The sequence below is a fragment of the Narcine bancroftii genome, chromosome 2, assembly GCF_036971445.1.
Source record: "Narcine bancroftii isolate sNarBan1 chromosome 2, sNarBan1.hap1, whole genome shotgun sequence".
NCBI lineage: Eukaryota > Metazoa > Chordata > Chondrichthyes > Torpediniformes > Narcinidae > Narcine > Narcine bancroftii.
The window spans coordinates 280,236,492-280,258,091 of record NC_091470.1 but is presented as its reverse complement, the minus strand read 5'-3'; the positions used below and the strand labels follow the sequence as shown (position 1 = coordinate 280,258,091).

General features: G+C 39.4%; 1 protein-coding gene and 1 long non-coding RNA gene across 16 annotated transcripts in view; one reads left to right on the top strand and one right to left on the bottom strand.

The window, feature by feature from the left end:
• Window positions 1–21,600, bottom strand: part of LOC138755330 (lethal(3)malignant brain tumor-like protein 4) — a 291,580-nt gene that overhangs the window by 179,256 nt on the left and 90,724 nt on the right. For all 13 annotated transcript variants that reach the window (XR_011352200.1, XR_011352201.1, XM_069921114.1 and 10 more), the window contains 5 exons: window positions 20,221–20,335; window positions 17,111–17,205; window positions 2,195–2,299; window positions 933–1,068; window positions 486–577 (listed from right to left, as the gene is read on the bottom strand). Coding sequence is in view for 11 of the 13 variants with exons in the window: in XM_069921114.1 (XP_069777215.1) it covers window positions 486–577; window positions 933–1,068; window positions 2,195–2,299; window positions 17,111–17,205; window positions 20,221–20,335 (543 nt within the window). In the remaining 2 variants the exon portion in view is untranslated. The remainder of the gene's footprint in view (window positions 1–485; window positions 578–932; window positions 1,069–2,194; window positions 2,300–17,110; window positions 17,206–20,220; window positions 20,336–21,600) is intronic.
• LOC138755332 (uncharacterized) overlaps window positions 1–21,600 on the top strand; it is a 121,752-nt gene that overhangs the window by 43,886 nt on the left and 56,266 nt on the right. For all 3 annotated transcript variants that reach the window (XR_011352202.1, XR_011352203.1, XR_011352204.1), the window contains one exon: window positions 919–992. This is a non-coding gene — a long non-coding RNA (uncharacterized lncRNA). The remainder of the gene's footprint in view (window positions 1–918; window positions 993–21,600) is intronic.

Here is a 21,600-nt window from a genome sequence, read left to right as displayed (position 1 = left end):
CTCTCAATTTTCTTAATCTTGTTGCAAATCCAGACTCATTAGAACTCTTAATGTATTTTTCTAAATGTTCTTGATCATTGTGTTCAATTAAAGTCTATGGTAAAGCCTTTCCCCAACCACTCTAATGAGCTCTTCATGGTGTAAAATGCATACAATCATCTCAAAAAGCCACAGACAGCACAAAGCTCCTGAGATCTTCCCTTGGCAGCAAAAATAACACAAGCTGCTTTCTAAAAGCACTTGATCTAAACAACACTTTCAGGATCAATGCTGGGCAATTTGAGCAGTGGCTGATAATTGACTCCATCCATGACCCACCAAGCCTAAACATAATCATTTTCTGCATGGGACCTCTATGCACGTTATTCAGTGATGGGGTTCCTGAAACTGGTGTCTCAATTTATTTGAACATATATCTGTAAAATAAACAGTACAAATAGAACAAAATATTCTGATCAATGGAATATATTATTTTAAAAACTTACTGCATTCTGAATTTTAAACAGATTCTTTGGGGCTGATTGGGCCTTGCAAAATTTTAGATAGCTTGTCCAGTTAAACTCCTCTTCCTTGTTGCCTTAAAATGAAATCAAAATCCAATCAATAATGGAAACATTTCTCAAATCAAACTAATGTTACAAATGCAAATTGGAGATTATCTTTGTTTGTCAGCAATCAATTTCATATGTGTGTCAAAAGATGGATTTGACTTTCTACATGAGTTCGGAGTGACACAAGTAATTCTCCCTGCAGAGCCAATGGTGTGAACTACCATCTGTGGAATTATGACTGAACACCTCAAAGTCAGAATCCTGACAATAGGTAGAATAAATGGAGCATGGTTTTCAAATCTGTGAATTATACACTCTGTATTCTACTCTGATTCACTACTTTTAAAATATGTATTTATCTCTCTAGATGACCTATCATACCTTTAGGAGGATGCAGTTTGTGGCTGGTCTTTTCACACCATCCCATGTGATGGATATCAGGTGAGTCATTGTTAATCCAGAAATCAAAACATTCAGAATATCCATCAAAGTGGAGCCTCAGGCGAACACCACATACCTGATGGGGAGAAACAGTGATGGTAATGTACACAAAACCCCAGCAAGTGTTTCAAGACACAACTGTTTCTCACATGTTATATTACTTTTTGAAATATCTTATGAGCAGAAACCATTTGAGTGGCTTATGGCCACGGATAGGACTCCATTTTTTTGTTAATGTGATTGGTTACATACCAATTTTAAGAATGACCTCAAACATGAATAATAACTGGGACTGGTTTTCCATTTTTATACCTGGAAGCCAAACAATAACCCAATCAGAATGGACACTGCAAATCTGGATTGTTGGGAACTTGCATAAAAAATAGCAGCACTTTCCAGGCACCTACCAGTCTTCATATATTAAAAAAATGCCCTACAGATGCCCTTTAAATTTTCTCCCTCTCATCTTAAATTATACCTTCAAGTATTTGACATTTCCATCCTGGGAAGAATATACTACCAACTCTATATATGTTTCTGTTATGTTGCCCCTCAGCCTCTGAAACTCCAGATGAAACAATCTAGTTTGTCCAACCAGTTCTTGTAGCTCATACTTTCTATTCTAGACAACATGCTGGATAAACTCTTCTGTACTCTCTCTCTCTCTGAAGCCTCCATACCCCTCCTACAACACAATGCCCCAAATCTAAGTTTTATGCAACTACAACATATCTTCCCAATTTTTATACTCAATAACTCAACTGATGAAGGTAAAATGCAACATCTCACACACCTAAACTCCCTTTGCTATTTCTCTGCTGTTGTTTTTAGCTGATCTGTGTGGTATCTTTTGGCAATCTTCCCCATTATTCACAACTCTGCCAATTTGCATCGTGTCTGCAAATCTATTAATCCGACCACCTGCATTTTCATTCAAAGCAATTGCATATTCTAATCTATAGTTCCAAACATTCTACTATCTTGTCAGTGCAACCCTGAAACCTGTGGCACTTCAATCTGAGTACATAAACAATAACTGTCATGAAAAAATTAGTCATCTCCACTTTTAAAAAAAAATAAAACAGGCCTTATAATCTCACAGAACCTAATGTTCTTTGAGAATTATGGTAATACATATTTAAAAATTCAAAATATGAAAAATGGTGCATAATTCAAACATTAATTCAGTAGATGTTACTCACCTCTGCTACTGACAGCACACAGAACATGGAGGGGTGTCGAGGGTCAATGCCTTCCAATTTCATGCCTACTTTAAATCCATTTTTATTCTGGGGAACTAATTGAAACTGTAAGGAAAAACAAACCATTGATTCCTCTCTATAATGGACTCCAAACATTGACAATGATTCATGGATCTTCCAGACTATTCATTGCTTAAAGTCAACATCAACCTACAAATGAATTTTTCACTGCAACATTAACTTGGCAGCAAGGTATTTTGCCCTGTCCTAGACAAATTGTCAGAACTTCTCTGTCCTCCCATTCTTCTGAATTTCCACCTTGATAACTTCACAATTATGCTTTCTTAGCATTAAACAAAGGGAACAGCTATACCTCAACTGTACCATTATTTACTCCCAAAATTATCTTTTCAAATGGTGTGAGGAGTGAGTTAATCCCAACCTTATTCTTGTCCACCTCACCTCAGCAAACTATTAATGATTCAACAATTATTCCATTCCCCTCTTCAATGCCCATTCATTTATAAACAAGGCATCTGTAATTCGTAATCTTTCCTATTTCCCTAAAGCATAAAAGCCATTCACCCCATCAAGCCTGTGAAAGCGATCAATGCATTTCCATAAATCCCATTATACTTCTCTGTATCTTTTTTCTCTCACCCCCATCCACCCATCTATATTTGGGATAGTTTACAGCATCTTAATAGAACTACCAACCAATGTGTTTTTGGGATGTGGGAGAAAAACTGGGGCAAACCAGGGAAATTGTACAAACTCTGTACAGAGAGCAGCTCAGGTGTTGAGTCTGATGTGCTGGAGTGTGTCTAATGTGATCTGGTGCTTTGAAATTGCAGCTTTCACAGAAATTGAATTTGGGTACTGATGTCCTGGAGCTTACTATTCCCATCCATTTACTTCATCTACCCAGCCTCAGTTGTTATGGAATGGCCCATTAATCAAATTGCCACATAATTTAAAGAACATTTTGAATTGATTTGAATCTTTTTTTTAAATACTTTGCTTTTCTATATTTAGTTTTTCATGAGAATTTAGCAGTGAGCAGGAGGTAAGACTGACTGTTACATTTCATCTGAATACAGAGCATTACACTAATAGTTATGGAGATTCACAAAGCTTTTTCCCATTTGGAGATAACTAATTAAGTAATTTGAATTCCTTCATATTATTCAAATCAGTGATACAAAAAAAAATCAGGAATTCATTGCAGCAAATCATATGAGAAATAACATTATCCAATCAGCATTCACAGCAATTATGGTGCTATTACAAACCAGTAAAATGTATAATATTTTTGTACAAGCATGAAATTAAACAATACAAAGCACTGAAAACAAGAACGTGTAAGGCAAAAGGAACTGCAAAAGAAAGCTGAAGTTATAGTGATGAGGCCTAACCTTGTTCTTCTAATGCTGGCGGTAGGTGGATTCTGTGGTGTCCAAGACAGTTTAATCATTACCTTAGCAAACCAGATATGTACTGTCAACATTTGCAGTTCCCAAGCCAGACTATTAAAGTTAGTTTCAGGCAAATAATTTATGACGATTTGTTGCTTGCTACTGTGAGGCAGGATATCTGCAATGCTGGTTAGACCCAAAGGCTAACTCCAACTGTTTAACCTCATACATTCTTAATGGAATAAATTTTGCTAATACTGGATCTGCACTACATAATGGGGAGTGGAACTAAGTTATGGGACTAAATCATGGCATCAAGTATCTTTGTTCATGAAAACCAATGCTATTAAATAAGACATCACCCAGAAATAGTTTTGTACTCAGTGATCCAGAGCACTGTCCAACAGAAACATGATCCAGGATTGTTGGGAGGAGACAGTGTGCCATGACACTCCTTCATCATCAAAGAACCAGAATTTAAAATAAGAATTTAAAAAAAAAGAGATGACTACTCTGAGACACTGAGCACACAACAGAATATTTCCCTTTTAAAATGCAGACAGATTATCCATAAGGAGACCAATTCTCTCTCTATTTACCCTTTCGCTTTTAATATACTTAGAGAATCTTATGGGATTCTTTTTAAATGTTCTGCCCTCTTTATTTTCTTCTTTGGATTACTCACAATCTTTCAAATAGTAATTACATTGAGTGATCTGAGCTGAGTTTTACAGATAGTGCAAGGAAAAATTGTCTTCCACAGACAATGCCAGGCCAGACTGACACAGGATTTAAGATTCCACTGATTTCAATGGGGTTTATAAAGCACAGATTTTGGAAGGAATAAGAAAGTTGAGGATATGAAATTATTCTGGTTTGGTTTGGCATGATGCTTTTAAATATTTATGTTATTTATGATTTCAATGAACATTTATAAAAATATTAACATCAGTGTTAGCTATCAAAATGAGTTGTCGTTAGCTTCGGCAGATAACTGGGGACATCAACGATGTTGCAAAAGCTAGGCCTCTGCACCCAGCCACATAACGTCTAGTCACATTCTGGATCTTGACTCCAAGGTGCAATAGTCAGGAATGCTATCATTGTTCTAGAGCAGGGGTGTCAAACTCAAATTCATGGAGGGCCAAAATTAAAAACTTGGACTAAGTCGAGGGCCAAACTAAATATTCATTGAAAATTTTCAACAACATCTGCATGTTTTCTCTTCTTTCAACATATGTAATGTTAAACTTTTTCTTATTAAAATAAATGTTTAATAATAGTTTTGGATAAACTCTTTCCAGAAGCATTAACAAATGAGAAATAAAATATTCAATAAATAATATTTCTCTATAGAGGATTTGTCAAATGTTGCTAGTGTGCTGTCGAATAGTAAAATCTGAGGGCTATTGAGAATGTGGGAGAATAACATGATTCCTGAAACAATCAAATGGGTGACCGATTGTGGGCATGAACTCTAGCAGGGTTATTTGCCATGCCCTTTTTCCATTGGTACAGATATCCTTTGATTTACACACTTTTCAAGTTTTATGCCTAATGAGCTTGTATCCAGGTGCAGGACCATTTTTAACCAGGAATATATTTATCACTGTGACATGAAACTATTGGAAGATCGTTTTATCCTGAGATTAAAGTTCATAATCCTTACTCAGGCCTGTGTGCGGGAGGGCGGGGTTTGCGGGCGATCGGGTTGGACAACGACAGTGCGGGGGCATCGGCTCTCGCTGCAGGGCGGCATCTCGGCAGATCAGCGGCCCCGTCACCGTGAGTCGTGGATCGGCCTGCGGCAGGGAGGGGGAGTGGGCAACGGTCCTGGCGAGGTCAGGCCTGAGGCGTCCGGTTCCAGGCGCTGGGAAGCAGCCTTGGCTTCCCCTGACACTGGCCAGGCCCCAAAACCAGAGTCCACGGTGAGACCCTGCAACGTAAACAGAGGAGGTGGGGGAGATTAGCAGGCTGACGCCAATGCATTTTGGGATTTGTTGTATTACTGTGCATGCGCTATACTGGCGTGGCGGCCAGCAGGCCACCTCTAATACATTTTTGAAATGATCTTGCGGGCGAAATATAATTATATCGCGGGCCAAATTTGGCCCACGGGCCAGAGTTTGACATGTGTGTTCTAGAGAGTGCATGCAAGAGCTTTTCATCCCGGATTCTGATCCAGCATCATTTTATCCCTTGTGTCCGTAGCTTAATAATAGATTTTGTTTTTGAATGGGCTTTAAAAAATACAAAATGTCTCTTTCTTACTATTACATAATGTTCAACTTGGAGAAATTGGATGTTATCACAATCCACTGGGTACTATTCTTCAGATGGTACAATGGACAAAACTAGGCCAAAAGTAACTGCATATTTTTTAAAAATACATGTTTTATACCCATCTTTTTTTTTCAACCTACAGCTTAATCCAAATTAAACAACCACATCAATCTGTATTTTGTGTTACTTCTGAGCCCATCAAAGACACAAACACGTTGTGACATGCCCGTTTATTTATCTTCTTAGTTGTGTGGAAGCTGTGTTCCACTGTTTCCTGAAATGTGGTTAGTCTCTTGGCAGTTGAAGAAATTAAGAATTCACACCACATGAGATAGCAACAAGTATTATGACAATGGCAAGTAATACAAATAATGTTTTCTTAAAAAACTTTGTTTTAATTAAGTAAGCCCTTAGATTTAATAAATAGAACCAAAGGATTTCAGACCTTAAACTGCTCTTAATACATACGTTTTCTGCCCTTAAAAAGGCATTAATATTAAATATAAATTTTCTGCATTCTTGTACAAGCAGGAAAATTGTATTTTTGTAGCTGAAAGCTCAAACAAAAAATATAGAGAACATTACCTTTATAACAACAATTCAAGTTACCATTCTGCACTTGAATTTCAATGAATCTAGTAATTGTCACCCAGACCCCCCTATTTGCTACATGACTGCTGGTTGCTTTGGAAACTGCAAGAATGATTAATGGAAAATCATCTGGGAATGCAAATCGGAAGAGAAGTTTTCAGCTGTGAGTTTTTAGGTCACAGTAATGTGAAATGACAAATGATGATCATCCTTTTTATGTTAAAATAAACAATGATTTGCTTTGGAGAGCCAATGATTTTAAAAAAAGTTATTGAGCTATAATATTACATTCTTATTCAAAAAGGAATGATATTTTTGCTTTCAATATGTTGGGTGTAAAACTGATCGATATATCAGTAGCATTACACTTGACCTTGCTTTAACCCTAAAAATCATAACCTTTTCTTCTTTCTCCTGTATATCCATTGATTTTTTTTTTCTGTACATGAACCACCTTTGTTCCTAAAATTCATTCAACTACTGACAACTTTATTTCTCTCCTTGCCCTTATGTTTGATGATTCTTTAAAATGTTTTCTATCTTCAAGAACCATCTCCATCCTATTCAAATCTCCATCATTACGCCATTCCCAAGAAAGCAACCCTTGATAGCTTAAGCTTGTACACTCTCTCCCTGGTCTAACCACTCTCTCCCTTTGTTCCTTTCCTTTCTCAATTGGTACTATTTTTTTCCATAACTTAATGACTGATAGTTTTCTACCTCAATATCTACTAGTAAAGTCACACATTACATACCACATGGTAGTAACAAAGTTAGAGTCACAGAGCCATAGATTTCAACAACAAGTTCATCCAATTTTCCTATGTTCAACACCTATCCCTCCAAACCTTTCCATGCATGTACCTGTCTTAATGTCTTTTGAATGCTATCATTGTCCTTGCTTCTATCACTTCCTCTGGCAGCTCATTCCATAAATCCATATTCCTTTGAATGAAGTCGGTGCCAATCAGAGTCCTCTTAACTCTTTCCCTTCCCACCTTAAATCTATGCTCTTTAGTTTTAGATTCCCCTATCCTGAGAAGATAGCTATGACTTCTACCTTATCTCTGCCATCATGATCTTATCAACCTTTTCAAAGTCCCCCCTAACCCTCCGACATTGCAGGAGAAAAATCCTAGCCTATCTAACCTCTCTTTATAATTCAGGTCCTCTTTTTCTTGTAATAATCTCATGAAATTCCCCTTTAAATATTGAGATGAGCCCTTCACCCTGAGTCTTGATAAATCCTCCATTCCAATGGCCACTCCTTCAATTCTCTCCTTGAATCAGACTGTTTTGATGCCAGGTGAGCCTTTCACAACCTTTGCTTACCAGTAAGATTACTTGTCCACTTCTATTTCATCCATTCCTCTGCTGATGCTCTCTTTAAACTCTAATCTTGACCATTCCAACACAATCAAAAGTAGCTTCCTTTCTTCCTTCCTCATGTGCATACATTGAAATCACTGTTGAGGAGAAACCTTTTAATTAAGGTCACTCACCTGCAACATTGGTTGTTTCTCACTCATCAAATGCTGCATGACCTGCTGGGTATTTATAATATTTTCTGCTTTCATTACAGATAGACTGTATCTGCAATAATTGATTTTAATTTAACCCTAGTGGTGGAGAAACTTTTAAACACAACAAATAGGATGGGAAATAGGTACCTTCAGAAATGTAAATTAATAAACAAATTCAAGGGCAAATCACATTTGACTAACTTCATTGGATTTTGATGAGATAATAGAAACCGATGAAGAGAGCACCAGATGTCACCTATGTGAATTTTTAGAAGCAGTTTGACCAAGTCTTAAGCCATTAAATTAATGCCAACATGAAGAAGAAATTGATTTAACGACTGAAAGTACAACATTTTAATAAACACTTGTTTTCAACTAGAGATATATAGTATATGGTGCAATCCAAGCATCAAAGATGGGCAAAAGTTTTTTGTAATATATATTGATTCCTAAATAGTGGTGTACAGGATAACATTTCTAAATTAGAATTTGATTCAAAGCACAAAAGTGTTGTCATAGTGGGAAGGATTATAACAGACCAGAAGACAGGCTGGCAGAATTGGAAGATGAAGTTAATAAAGAGGTTAATTAAGTATTACCAATAAATATGTTGCAGACTTAAATGCATACTTCTGAAGAGTGTTGAGGAACAAAAGGTCCTGGCTAATTATGTGTGTAAATCAGTGAAAATGACAAGTAATGCTGAGAGATTATGTAAATTACTGATCTTTCTATTTAGAGCATGTTGCAGGGAGATTACTGTAAACTTCTATAAAAGTTAAGTTTCAAATTTAAATGCAAGGGCCACAATGCAAAGGAATGCCAATAAGGAAGATATAAAAAAAACACAACTGCAAAACAAAACTCAGCTCATGTGTAGAGAAAATTGGTTTGAATGGCTTTGAGAGTTTTTACATATTTAGTTGTCTTTTATGGCTATTGACAGTGTTGAAAGTTTTGGTCCAAAGACTGGATTTTCTCCCTATATAATACAATCCCAATAATACTAAATTTACTTGATTATATATGTGACTTATATATTCTCATATCTAAATTACAAATAAGTCACAATCAATTTCCATTCCTGTGACTTCATCATTTAATTTGAATTGACATTCTCAGTGCATATTGATAAAATGGTTACAGAAAAAATATATTGTATTTGGGATAATAAACCAAAGCACTGCAGGCCTGCTTGTGCAAGTTCTTTCATAACAATACATCAAGACGGGAAAGGGAGCTCTCTCTGAGGCCCAGGTCAAAATATATCCTGAAATCAATAGCTTATCTGCTCATTATCACTTGCTATATCTGGAACCTGGTGCATGCAAACTAGATTTTCCACATTCCCAGTGACCCCAATTTGAAAACTAATTTAGTATACCCTGCTGATGGTTGCTACAGGTCTCAAATCAAAGTGAAAGAACTATAATGAAAAGGAGAAGGGCACAAAAATAAACATAGCCACACAACAGAAAACACAAAATCAGCTAATGCACAGAGCAAATTGGGGCAGTATATTCCTAAAAATACAGCAAAAAAGTAGCAAAAGCCTCTTTCTTTAATGGAGACACAGGAACTGCAGATGCCAGAATCAAGCAAATAATGAGAAGCTAGAGGGACAGAGCAGGACAGATGCAGCATTCATGGACAGAAATGGACAGTATATACGATGAGTCATGATCTTTTATCAAGATGAGGAAGCAACGGGAAGATATTCAAGCAAAGAGAGGGGTAGAGAAGAGCTAAGGAGAGGCCAGTGTAGGATAAATGGAGAGCCACTGGGAGTTGAGAGAAAAATTAGTTTGATAATAGGTAAAGGACAGAAAGTGCAACCAACTGTGAGTGTTAATTACCTGAAATAGGAAGATTCATCATTCACACCATTGGGTGTTAAGCTACCCAGACAGAAATGTTGTTCCTCAAGTTTATGTTTAGCCTCATCCTGGCAATGGATGAGGCATAAGTCAGACACGTCTGTGAGGGAATAGGGAAAGTCACTGAAATGCGAAACTGGAAGGACTCAGCATTTCAGACTGCAACCAAGGTTGGAAATGGTCAATGACCCGCTGGGTCCACACATGGGTCCCATCTATGCCTGTTGGCTTTATAGAGCAATCCATGCTACATGCCTACACAGGAAAGGCTCAACTCTTCCTCCACTACATTGATGACTACATTTGTGCTGCCTCATGCGCCCATGTTGAGCTTATCAACATTATCCACTTTGCTGCTAACTTTCACCCTAACCTCATATAAACTTGGTCCTTCTTTGGTGACACTCTCCCCTTTCTTAATCTCTCTGACACCATCTTGGGAGACAAATTTTCTACAAACCTACCAACTCCCACAGTTACCTCAACTACACTTCTTCAGACCCTATCCCCTGCAAGGATTCTTTCCTTCTGTCTCTGTCACATCTTCTCCCAGGATGAGGTCTTCCATTCCAGATCATCTGGGATGATCTCCTTCAAAAAACTTGGCCCCTCTACCATTATCAACTCAGCCCTTACCTGCATATCCTCCATTCCCAGGCATCTGCCCTGGCTCCCTCTGCCTCCATATGTAACAAGGACAAGATTCCCCTCACCTACCACCCCACCAGCTTCTGCACCTAACATATTATCTATCCTCCACCATTTCCGTCACTTACTATGTGATCCCACCACCAGACACATCCTCTCCTCTACTTCCTCTCCACCTTCCACAGGGACCAATCCCTCTGTGACTCATTCATCCACTCATCTCTTTCCACTAATTGCCCCCTCAGTACCTACCCCTGCGACCGCTGGAAGTGTAAATCTTCCATTCACACCTCCTGCCTCACCACCATTCAGGACCCCAAAGAGTCCTTTCAAATGAAACAGCACTTCACTTGTGAATCTGCGGGGGTCATCTCAATTGGCTGCTACCATTGTGGCCTTCTCTACATCAGAGAAACTGGACACAAATTAGGAGATCTGTTTGCTGAGCACCCTCACTCTGTCTGCAGCAATGACGGGGATCTCACTGTAGCCACCCATTTTAATTCTGTGCCCCATTCCCACTCTGACATGTCTGCCCATGACTTCATTCACTGCCAAACCAAGACCACCCATACATCAGAAGATCAACACCTGATATTTCATCTGGGCACTCTCTAAAAGGATGCTATTAACATGGACTTCACCAATTTCTGTTAGGTCTCTCCTCTCTTCCCCATCCCTCTGTCTCCTCTTCTTCAGCTCTCCACTCACTTCCCACTCCATTCAGAAAACTATCTTCTCCCCCCATCACTTCTCAGCTTTTTTTCTTGTGCCCTCCCTCCCATATCCACCTCTAGCTAATAGGCCTGTATCCTCTCCCACCCCTCCCCCAATCAGATGCCAGCCTGCAATTTGCTGATACTGTGATGAAGGGCTCAGGCCAAAAACGACATGTATCTTTATCATTGCTAAATAACGAACACTGCGAGACTTGCTGAGTTTCTCTAGCAATTTTGTGTAAATTACAAAAACAGCGTCGATAGATTTTCTTGTTTAACTCCCTCCACATTCCTATTGTTTGCTCAAAATTTCAGCTTCTGCAGCATTTGTGTTTCACTAAACAAACTGATAGCTGGTAACCATGAGTCTTGGGGAGAGTGGTCCTGTAAAAACGGATGGGGGAAAGATGTTACTAGCAGTGAAATCACTTTGAATTTGGTGGAAACTTCAGTGATTGATGTGCTGGATGCAGAGGCCAGTGGGGTGGAAAGTTAGAACCAATGGAACTCTATCCTTTTCTGTCTAGTGAAGGCAGGATGAGAGCAGAAGTGCGTGAAATGTGGAGATGCGGGAAAAAGCTTTATCAGTGACAGTTCAAGTTTATTGCCACATGTAACAAGATACAATGAAAACATTTGTAGAAAGGAGGGTGCAGTGAACTGGGATTCACTGGGAGAGTGCTGTATTGATGACTGGCCCCAACTCCCGGCTCTACCCCCATTTACCCATATATAACTCTGGTTTCCAGCCTAAACCCAGAACCCCTCTGAAGCCTACTAGTGAACCCTACGCATTGTTGAAAGCTAATAAAAGGGTTAGTTCTCCCTCCAGTCATGTGAGAGCTTTTATCTATGCTTCAATTTTATTAGCTTTCAAAACAAGGATGGAGGTATGACTCAAACTGAGTATGTTGTTAATAGACCCCCAGTCCCCGATGCGGCTGCTTCCAGGCCTACCTGAACGCGACTAGGGACGTCTTCCACTCAGTCGAATTCTGGAGGTTGGCACTCATCTCCAGGGTAGGAACGAATGGGTACACAGTCATCAGAGACTGCCAGACATAAGAACTCGATATCGAGGTGCTGAAGACTCGCTACATGAAGGCCCCAAACGAGGTCCTAGCGAGGAACTGAGTCACTCTATGTCTCCAACGGCCTGGAGAGTCAGTCAACAGTTACATGCTAGATCTGCAGATGCTTGCTAAATAGTGCAAATATGAAGCGGCTTTGAGCCGCGTCGGAGAGGATGAGCAAATTCGGGACGCTCTGGTCACAGGTGTCTGCTCGTGGTATATGAGGCAGCGACTATTTGAGTCAGAAAAGAAGGATCTTGCTAGTCATTTTGAGCTAGCCAAATCACTGAAACAGGCCATGCTCGAAAATGACAATCTCGTAGACAGAGAACTAGTGGTCTCAGGTGAGCACCTCCAAGGACCGGCTGCTCCCGCTATGGCTGCCTCCGCTCTTTACGGCTGCTGCTTCCCGTGCCAGGGATTGCTTTTTCTGCAGAAAAGGTCAGCACCCCTGAGCCTGTTGCCCCTCTAAAGACTCGTCATGCTCCAGCTGCAGAAAGAAGGGACGAGGGTCTGTTGCGTGAAGGGAGGCCTGGGAAAGTCCACAGCATGCACCACTCCTGGATCCAATTCCAGCCCTAAGCCGTCTGCCCTGAACTTGCCTGAGATAGACTGCTGTGCAACCCACCGCCTTCAGAAACAGCACAAAAGGGCTCAGCAGCCATCTTACCATGGCGCGAATTCAATTGTGGTGCCATTATCAGTGGAGGAGGAAGGAGGGTGGCCATATTACTTGCACAGGTCAATTCAGGATGGAGGGGGCCACTCGAGTGAGGAACAAGCATCTCCGGTGAACTGGCATCACTGGTCCTCGACCAGAACAGACCTCACCAGCTCAGTCACTCTATGGTAACAGTGAAGGTAAACAGACAACATGGGCTCCACAGAAAGTTTTATAGACTCACGGATTGTACGAAAGTATAACTTAAAAATTTATCCTTCTAATTATTGAATCTTCCTTGCGTCCCATTCGGCACATGTACAAAAACTTTGTATATTCATTTAACGTTCAAAGGGGGGAATTTTGTAAATTTCATTTGTACATTTTGGATGAATTGTGTGCTTCCTGTGTCTCCTTAAAAACGTGACCTTGGAGTTTTCTGGTCTTATCCCCCTGATAACGGTTTGGAATGGAAGGCCTTCAAAATTTTCAGCCTCTCCACGCCAAACATCAATCCTCACCCTCTATTTCCAAACCTGTCTGCCGACTGTAAGCCCATCACCACCAAGAGCAGGAGGTACAGCGTGGCAGACAGGGAGTTCATAAAGACGGAAACTCAATGCCTGCTGGAGGAGGGGATCATCGAGCCCAGCACCATCTGTGGAGAATGCAAGTGGTGGTTGTAAAGGGGGAAAACAAGTCCAGGCTAGTAATTGTCTATAGCCAAACTATTAACCGATACACACCCCTGGACAACATACCCACTCCCTCGCATTTCAGATATGGTGAATGATATCACGCAGTATCAGGTCTATTCGTCCATTGACCTGAAAGCTGCCTATCACCACTTGTCAATCCGTTCCGTGGACCGACATACATTTGAGGCTAACGGTCGACTCTATCAGTTCTGGAGGGTTCCTTTCGGAATTACCAATGGGGTGTCTATCTTCCAGTGGCAGATGGACAGAATGGTGGATGAGTATGGGTTGAAGGCTACCTTCCCCTACCTCAATAACGTCACCATCTGTAACCACACAGTGGAGACCATGACGCCAATCTCCAGAGTTTTCTCCATGCTGTGAGAGCCCTGAATCTCACTTATAATTCTGACAAGTGAGTATTCAGGACTACACGACTGGCTATCCTTAGCTATGTGGTGGAGAATGGCGTCATTGGCCCTGATCCCGGTAGGATGCTTTCCCTGTTAGAGCTCCCCCTCCCTTGGACCACAAAGGGTTTGAGGAGACACCCAGGGTTTTTCTCATATTATACCCAGTGCATCCCTCAATACACCAACATGGTTCGCCCACACTTAAAGGCCACTACTTTCTCCTTCTCAGTTGAAGCCCAGACGGCTTTCATTTACCTCCAAAGCCACATTGCGAAAGCAGCCATACTCGCTGTGGACAAGAATGTACTTTTCCAAGTAGAAGGGAACACTTCAGACGTAGCCCTGGCCGCTACTCTCAATCAAGTGGGCAGCCCAGTTGTCTTTTTTCACAGATGTTACAAGGCCTCGAGCTCCAGAACCCATCAGTTGAAAAGGAGGCCCTCGCCATTGTAGAAGCCGTAAGGCACTGGAGGCACTACCTGGCTGGTGGAAGATTTACACTTCTCAGTGACCAGTGCTCTGTCGCATTCATGTTCAGCAATGTCAAGAGGGGAAAAATCAAGATTGACAAAATTGCTAGATGGAGGATCCAAATCTCCAGCTACAATGATGACATATTGGCCAGGAGTTCTCAATGATTCTCCAGATGCCTTGTCCAGGGGATGCTATGCTTCTGTACACACCAGCCAACTGTGGACCATACATAATGAGCTCTGCCATCCATGGGTCACCTGCATGGCTCATTTTGTCAAGTCCCGCAATTTGTCCTACTCGGTAAAAGATGTCAGGGAGATGACCAGGTCATGCCAGGTCTGTGCTGAGAGCCAGTTGCAATTTTATCACCCCACAAAAGCACACCTGATCAAGTCAGCCATGCCCTTCGATCAGCTCAGCGTCGATTTTAAGGAACCTCTCCCCTTCACGAATGGGAACATCTATTTTCTCTCAGTCATGATGAGTACTCCCGCTTCCCGTTTGCCATTCTATGCTTAGACACGTCCACCTCTTCGGTTATGAAGGCCCTAGACTCCATTTTCACCTTGTTCAGGTATTCCGGCTATTTTCATAGTGACCGGGACTCGTCCTTCATGAGCAATGAGCTGCATCAGTACCTGCTGGTGAGGGGTATCGCATCCAGCAAGACTACCAGCTACAACCCTGGGGGAACGGGCAGGTTGAAAAAGAGAACGCCACGATCTGGAAGGCTATCAAACTGGCCCTGCAGCAAAAAGGGCTTCCAGACTCATGCTGGCAGGATGTCCTCTCCATCATGCTCCACTCCATTCGGTCGCTATTCTGTGCTGCAACCAATGCTACTCCTCACAAGCTACTGTTCACGTTCGACAGAAGGTCAGCATCGGGGACTTCACTCCCAGCCTGGCTCACTAGTCCTGATCTGGTCCTTCTTAAGAAGCACATGAGGTGAAACAACACTGACCCCCTGGTGGAGAGGGTGAAGCTGCTTCATGCCAATCCCATATACAACTATGTGGAGTACCCGGATGGCAGGGAGGACACAGTCTCTATCAGGAACCTGGCACCCACTGGAACAGAGGGTCCATTGCCTCAGATGCCCCACGAGCTACCGAGCACTTTCTCTCCACCCCCACTCAGGGCCTCAGGGGATCTGATTCAGGAGGAGAGTGAACCCCCCCTCCATTGTCAAGCCGGAGCCCCAGCCCACTACTCCTCCATCACAGGGGTACCAGGAGACCAAGGCCCCCCCGGTGCTAAGGCGCTCCACCAGGATCACCAGACTCCCGGACCGCCTAAATTTGTAAATAGTTTGTGTACTGTATATTCTTTATTTTTCTGTCTTCTGCTTGCTTCTGATCCCATGTTCTCTTCATCCACAGACCCTTAATTCTGCAGGAAGGGGTGAATGCAGTGAACTGGGATTCATTGGGAGAGTGTTGTATTGATGACTGGCCCTGTCTCCCAGCTCCATCCTGTTTATCCATATATCACCCTGGTTTCCTGTCTAAACCCAGAACCCCTCTGAAGCCTACTAGTGAACCCTACCTGTTGTTGAAAGCTATTAAAAACATTTGTTCTCCCTCCAGTCGTGCGAGAGCTTTTATCTACGCTACAGAGGGAAAACAATGTTTCTTGAAAAGGACATTTCCGACATCCTGGATAGAAGGCCTCATTAGAAATAGGAGCCTGCTCTGCCATCCAATAAGATCATCGCTGATCTGATGATTGGCTCATCTCCACCCATCTGCATTTTCCCCATATCCATTAATTCCCTTAATTTGTAAAAATCTATGCAACTTTGTCTTAAAATATATTTACTTAAGTAGCCTCCTCTGCCTCAATGGGCAGCAAATTCCATAGATTCACCATCCTCTAGGAAAGCAGTTGGGAATGTGAAAACGATATAGAAATTGGGAGAAAGGTATGATGTTCTTACAAGAGACAGGATGGGAAGATGTGTAGTCCAGGTAGCTGTCGGAGTCAGTGGGTTTGCAATAAATGACAGGGATAATTTGACTCAATAAATGGAGAGATCTACAAAAGAGACAGAGGTGCTTAAGTTCAGAGGAGGGAGATCTCCCTGCTTAATCCCTTCACTTAGCATTGTTTGTTGTTTCATTCCATTATAATCTTCTTAAGATGGTCATGACCCCATGACCAAATGCTCCTATCCACCCAATTTTCATTAGTGTTGGTATGAGAAGAGCCTCACACAAAGACACCAAATTTGCCATCAAAATATTACTATTTCACATAATATTAAAATGTAATATTATTTCATGTCAAACTGGAAATTGTCCTCACCAATGATCATATTCCAGAAGCAACTCCAGACATTATATTGAGTTATGGATTGTCAGATAAATCACAATTCTTTGGTCAGCAGACATAATACCCAAGAACTGTGATACATTTCTGAAATGTGCTCCAGTCCTTTATGGAAATCAGTAGATGAATGGATAAATAGCATAAAATATATTTTAGATAAAGTGAATAGTCAATCCATTATTTAAGTGATCTGAATCCCAATATCAATACCTCATTAAACAGTTTTGGGGGTGCAGCTAATGCTTTTTCTTCTCCTAGATACTTTACCCACGACCAGGCCTTTTTCTTCCAAGATAGTGGCAGAACTAATGAGAAAAACAAATAAAATTTGTCACAGCAAAATGCAAATAAAAGTTGCAGGACTATGATATGCAAATTAATGTGAATTAGAGGAATTCAATTTTATCAGTATGTTATAAATGAATTCTGTTTTGATAACTAAAACATACAAGGATCATGTGGCAGGATCACAAATTCACCATTGTAACAATTAAAAGTCTCTCCATATTATGAAGGCCCTCAGGCAATTTTCACAGCAATTTTGCCAATCTAAAAGTCATGAACAAATGAATGATCAACAACTGAACTGTAAAAACAAATGGTGGATTTTCCTGTAACATCAGTTTTTAGCTTTTACTCTCAAAACTAATCATTCTGGTTTGTACCAGTAATTAGCTGATTTTGGCCAATTAAAAAAGTGTGTGTGTGTGTGTGTGTGTGTGTGTGTGTGTGTGTGTGTGTGTGTGGTCAGAGAATTATAGGATAGATTTTATTTCAAGTTTATTTAAGGTTGTATGAGAAAGGCTTGGTAAGACTCCAATGCTGTAGTCAATTCTAAAAAAGTTAAGATGTGATCATATTGAGCTGTGTCAATGGCAAAGTTGGGAACTGTAACAGTTGAATTGAGGTGGTCATGGTGATAACGCTGTGGTGCTGTCTGAAAGTCTAATGATCAAATATGACACAAATGTTGTTGAGTAGGACAAAGGACTATGGGTAATTTGTGTCTTTGTCACATATAATTAGCAACTTTGAAATGAGCTAAAAGGTAGAAAATTAATTGAAAAGAAATTAGGCCACCTTTTTGGGAGGTTCAACAGCAATTCAAGCAGATGAAAGAGAAAAGTTAGATTGGAAATGGACCTGTAACTTGATAAAATAAAAACATGAGTATCGTTTCTTTATTGTGATTAGTGGCAATAACATAAGAATGCAATGGAACAGATATGTAGCTGTTGAAATGTTGAAATAGAATGTCAATGGTGAAACTGGAATTGTTTAGAAAAACTTAAAGCCTATTTGCAAATTTATATATGTGGAAATGTTAAATATCTCTGCCATGTCCTTAATCTCTTTTCCAACAAAATAAATATTATTTCTGAAAAATCTGTGCTCTAAACTTAAGAACTCAACATCAAAACATTTTACTACAATCCCTCTAACAACAGGTCTGCAGATGTGGTCTCATTGAAGTCATATAAACTTCAATACCATCTCCCCAAAGCCCCAAGGAACATAAAAGGTCGTTGTTTTCCTTCGAGAGCACCAATTATTTTAAATTATAATGAACTATCCATCAAAATTATAACAGATTTGTGTTAACCTTTAATGTTAAACTATATTTCTTCTATAAAAATGTCTTAGTAAATTATAGAGTTAAAATATTGCACCTATTCTTAGTAAGTTAATTGTGGGTTGGAACAGGGTCACACACAGGTCACAGCACATTTATAGAGAACCATTGTGCTCAGAAAGAGTGTTTATTCTAGGAGTCATAGCATCTTGGACAGACAGAGCTAATAGATTTCAAGTGAGTCTTAATTATTCAGGAACTGCTGAAAGAAGCCATCTGTTTTTAATCAAAGCCACTTAAGCCTCTTTAACAGAGCTGAGGTCAGAGGTTTTTATGGATATTGAATGGTTTTGAAAAAGGAACAGAATTTTGGTAGAAATGAAACTGATGGTCATCTAGTTTCCAAGAATTGGAACTCACCTCAGTGATGATGTAACGGTCATATGATTTTGAGAAATATATTACTGAATTAAGTAGTTTTGATTTCAGTTTTGGAAGAGTTCAGTTTGGAGAGTACAGAAGTTAAAAAACCCTGTGACACAGGAGTTGAAACCTTGTGAAAGATAGGGTTGTTACAGTAACCAGAATTGGTGTTGTGTGTTACTCCTGAGAAAAGGGGAACACAGAGTCAGTGGCTTTTGAAATAAGGAAGACCACTTTGCTGTGTCTTTGGAAAAGAGGAAAGATTTCTACTGGATCTATTTTTGTGTGGTCACTTCATTTAACCCTTGTCTGGTAAAAGTGCTTTATAATTATTTCTGAACTGAGAATTTAAGACCTTCAAGCAAGACTAAAATGATGCTGAACTTTTAAAGACTGACCTTTCAGAATAGGACTTTAATTATACACGCACATTTACATTTGTGCATAGTGGGGTTAACTTTAGAGTTAAGTCAGTTTATAGATAAGTAAGGAATGTTATTGATAGTTTAATTAAGAAAAAGTATTATTTTGAATTTGCCATTGTTTGGTTAATTTTCCATTGTTGTTCCTGTGTCAGTGCTAACAAAGTCCCTTGAATTCCAAAAATAATCAAAAGATTATTAAGTTCGTAACAAAATCAATTCTTCTGCATTGATATATTTGTGAGTTAATATTTGCACATCTTTCATATTCTCATTTTTTTCTGTTTTGCTGTGATTTTATACTCACTTGCGAATTTCATGTTACTCATTCTAAACATGCCTTGGCACCTTTTTATAAACCCTCAAAGTTTTTCATAGGTCAAGGGATAAAATCTTAAATTGGAATCCTATCGATCAAGATGGGTGGGGACTTACGTGTGAAAGTTTTCAATTCATTGCACTGTAAACAACATCACAGAGACATATAGGGTAAACTATTCCCTCACAATTTAAGGGTTAGGGTTAGGGTTGCTGCCTTTTGAACACTCACTGAACTTCATTTTAGTTATTCCAGGTATATTTATTTTATAAAGTCATGTTAATCAAAAAGGTTTACAAACAAAATGCATTAATCCTGAAAACTGTTCTAATTATTTTCCAATGAATTATTTCTTATTGTTTAACGCCCAGACTAGCACTGTTTGGCCCATTGAGCCAAACTTTAACAGACCAAAAAGAAATAGCAGCTTCTGTCATTAGCAAAAAGATATCAATATTAATATTGATATTTATCTTTTAAATGCAACACAGGAAAGTCACATTAATTAACAAAGCATAAAGTGATGTGAGATGCTGCCAGCAAGAACAATAAAATACTTCTCAAATAAAAAAAAATTGAATACCCTGTTTAGAAAGCTTGGAACCTGGGTCAGAATGTCCACTGTTTTTGAAGCGTCTGTGGTCTGTCAACACTGCAGGTAATTTTATCTTCATTTTCTCATCACCTTGCACATCTTCCTGCAGCACAATCAAGTTAACAGAGTTCCAATTGTGAAATACACCTCAAAGGAAAGCATCAAAATATGTCTTTTTAAAGTTTGAATTTTGCACTATCCTGATCATATCACAAGTGACAGGTCTTCAATTTCTGTGGTTGCAGAAAAATTTATTGTTTATTTGACAAAAAAGAATGAACACCACAAGCATGCAGGATGATTTTGAAATTGGCACCAGAGAAATGTGTTTTTTGTCACTGCACAATAACCCATTTAGATTCAAATTAAAGTGACCCAGGATGACGTTTAATTTTAACAATATTGTTCTGTTAATCACTTCAATGTGCTGTTATAATTTTCCCACTCAATGTTCATGTTGCATGAAATAAAAGTTGAGTGCAGAAATATAAGATGCAACATTAAGCATAAAGGTTTTTATGAGAAAAATTTGGATTGTGTAAAGACTTCAAATCTTTACTGAAGCTCTCAGAAATTGTTTGACATTACTCTGTGTAGCACATAATAATCAATTCTTATAATTTTAAGATGAGGTTCACACAGTTCATCATTTTAAACAACTAAATTGATCTAATTTAAAAAATAATTATTTAAGTTGTAGATCTAGTTGTCTTTGCCAAAATATTCATGCATTTTGGGATTTATGTTTCAATTAATCTATGTGACAAAATAGCCTACCACATATTAAGTTTATATAACTAATTATTTAACAGCTATCACAAACATTTACTGTGCTCCTTCACTATAGTCCTCATTCATTTTAGTAGCCTTCCATAGGCTGGCAACATTGATTTAATAACTTTAGATAATAACCAGTCTGAGCAATTCCACTATTCTTTTAGTTCCTCCACCTTAGATGATCTTCTATCATTTTAATGTATGATTTGAAACAGAAAGCAGGACTTTCTCCCTCCCTTTCCTCCATCCTCAGTAAATCCACTCCATAATTGCTTGCTTCTTTTACCAAAACGAAATACAAAGCAATGCATCTGCATTGTTAGTGATGGCAAAGTATAATCTGGAGAATGATGCAGAAATCTTAAGACTGAATGGTGCGACTATTCGATGAGACAGAAAATACCTTTTACTGATGAACAATGCAAAACGTAACTCAGAAATCCAGCATTCAAAATATATTTTTTAAAGTGTCTAAATATCATGCATGCTTTCAGTGAGGTCTTCATGGATGTATGGCAGATGAGGTACATGGTAGATTCAGTTTTAATTGCACCCATGACCATACCACTAACAAATTTCAGGCAAATGAGC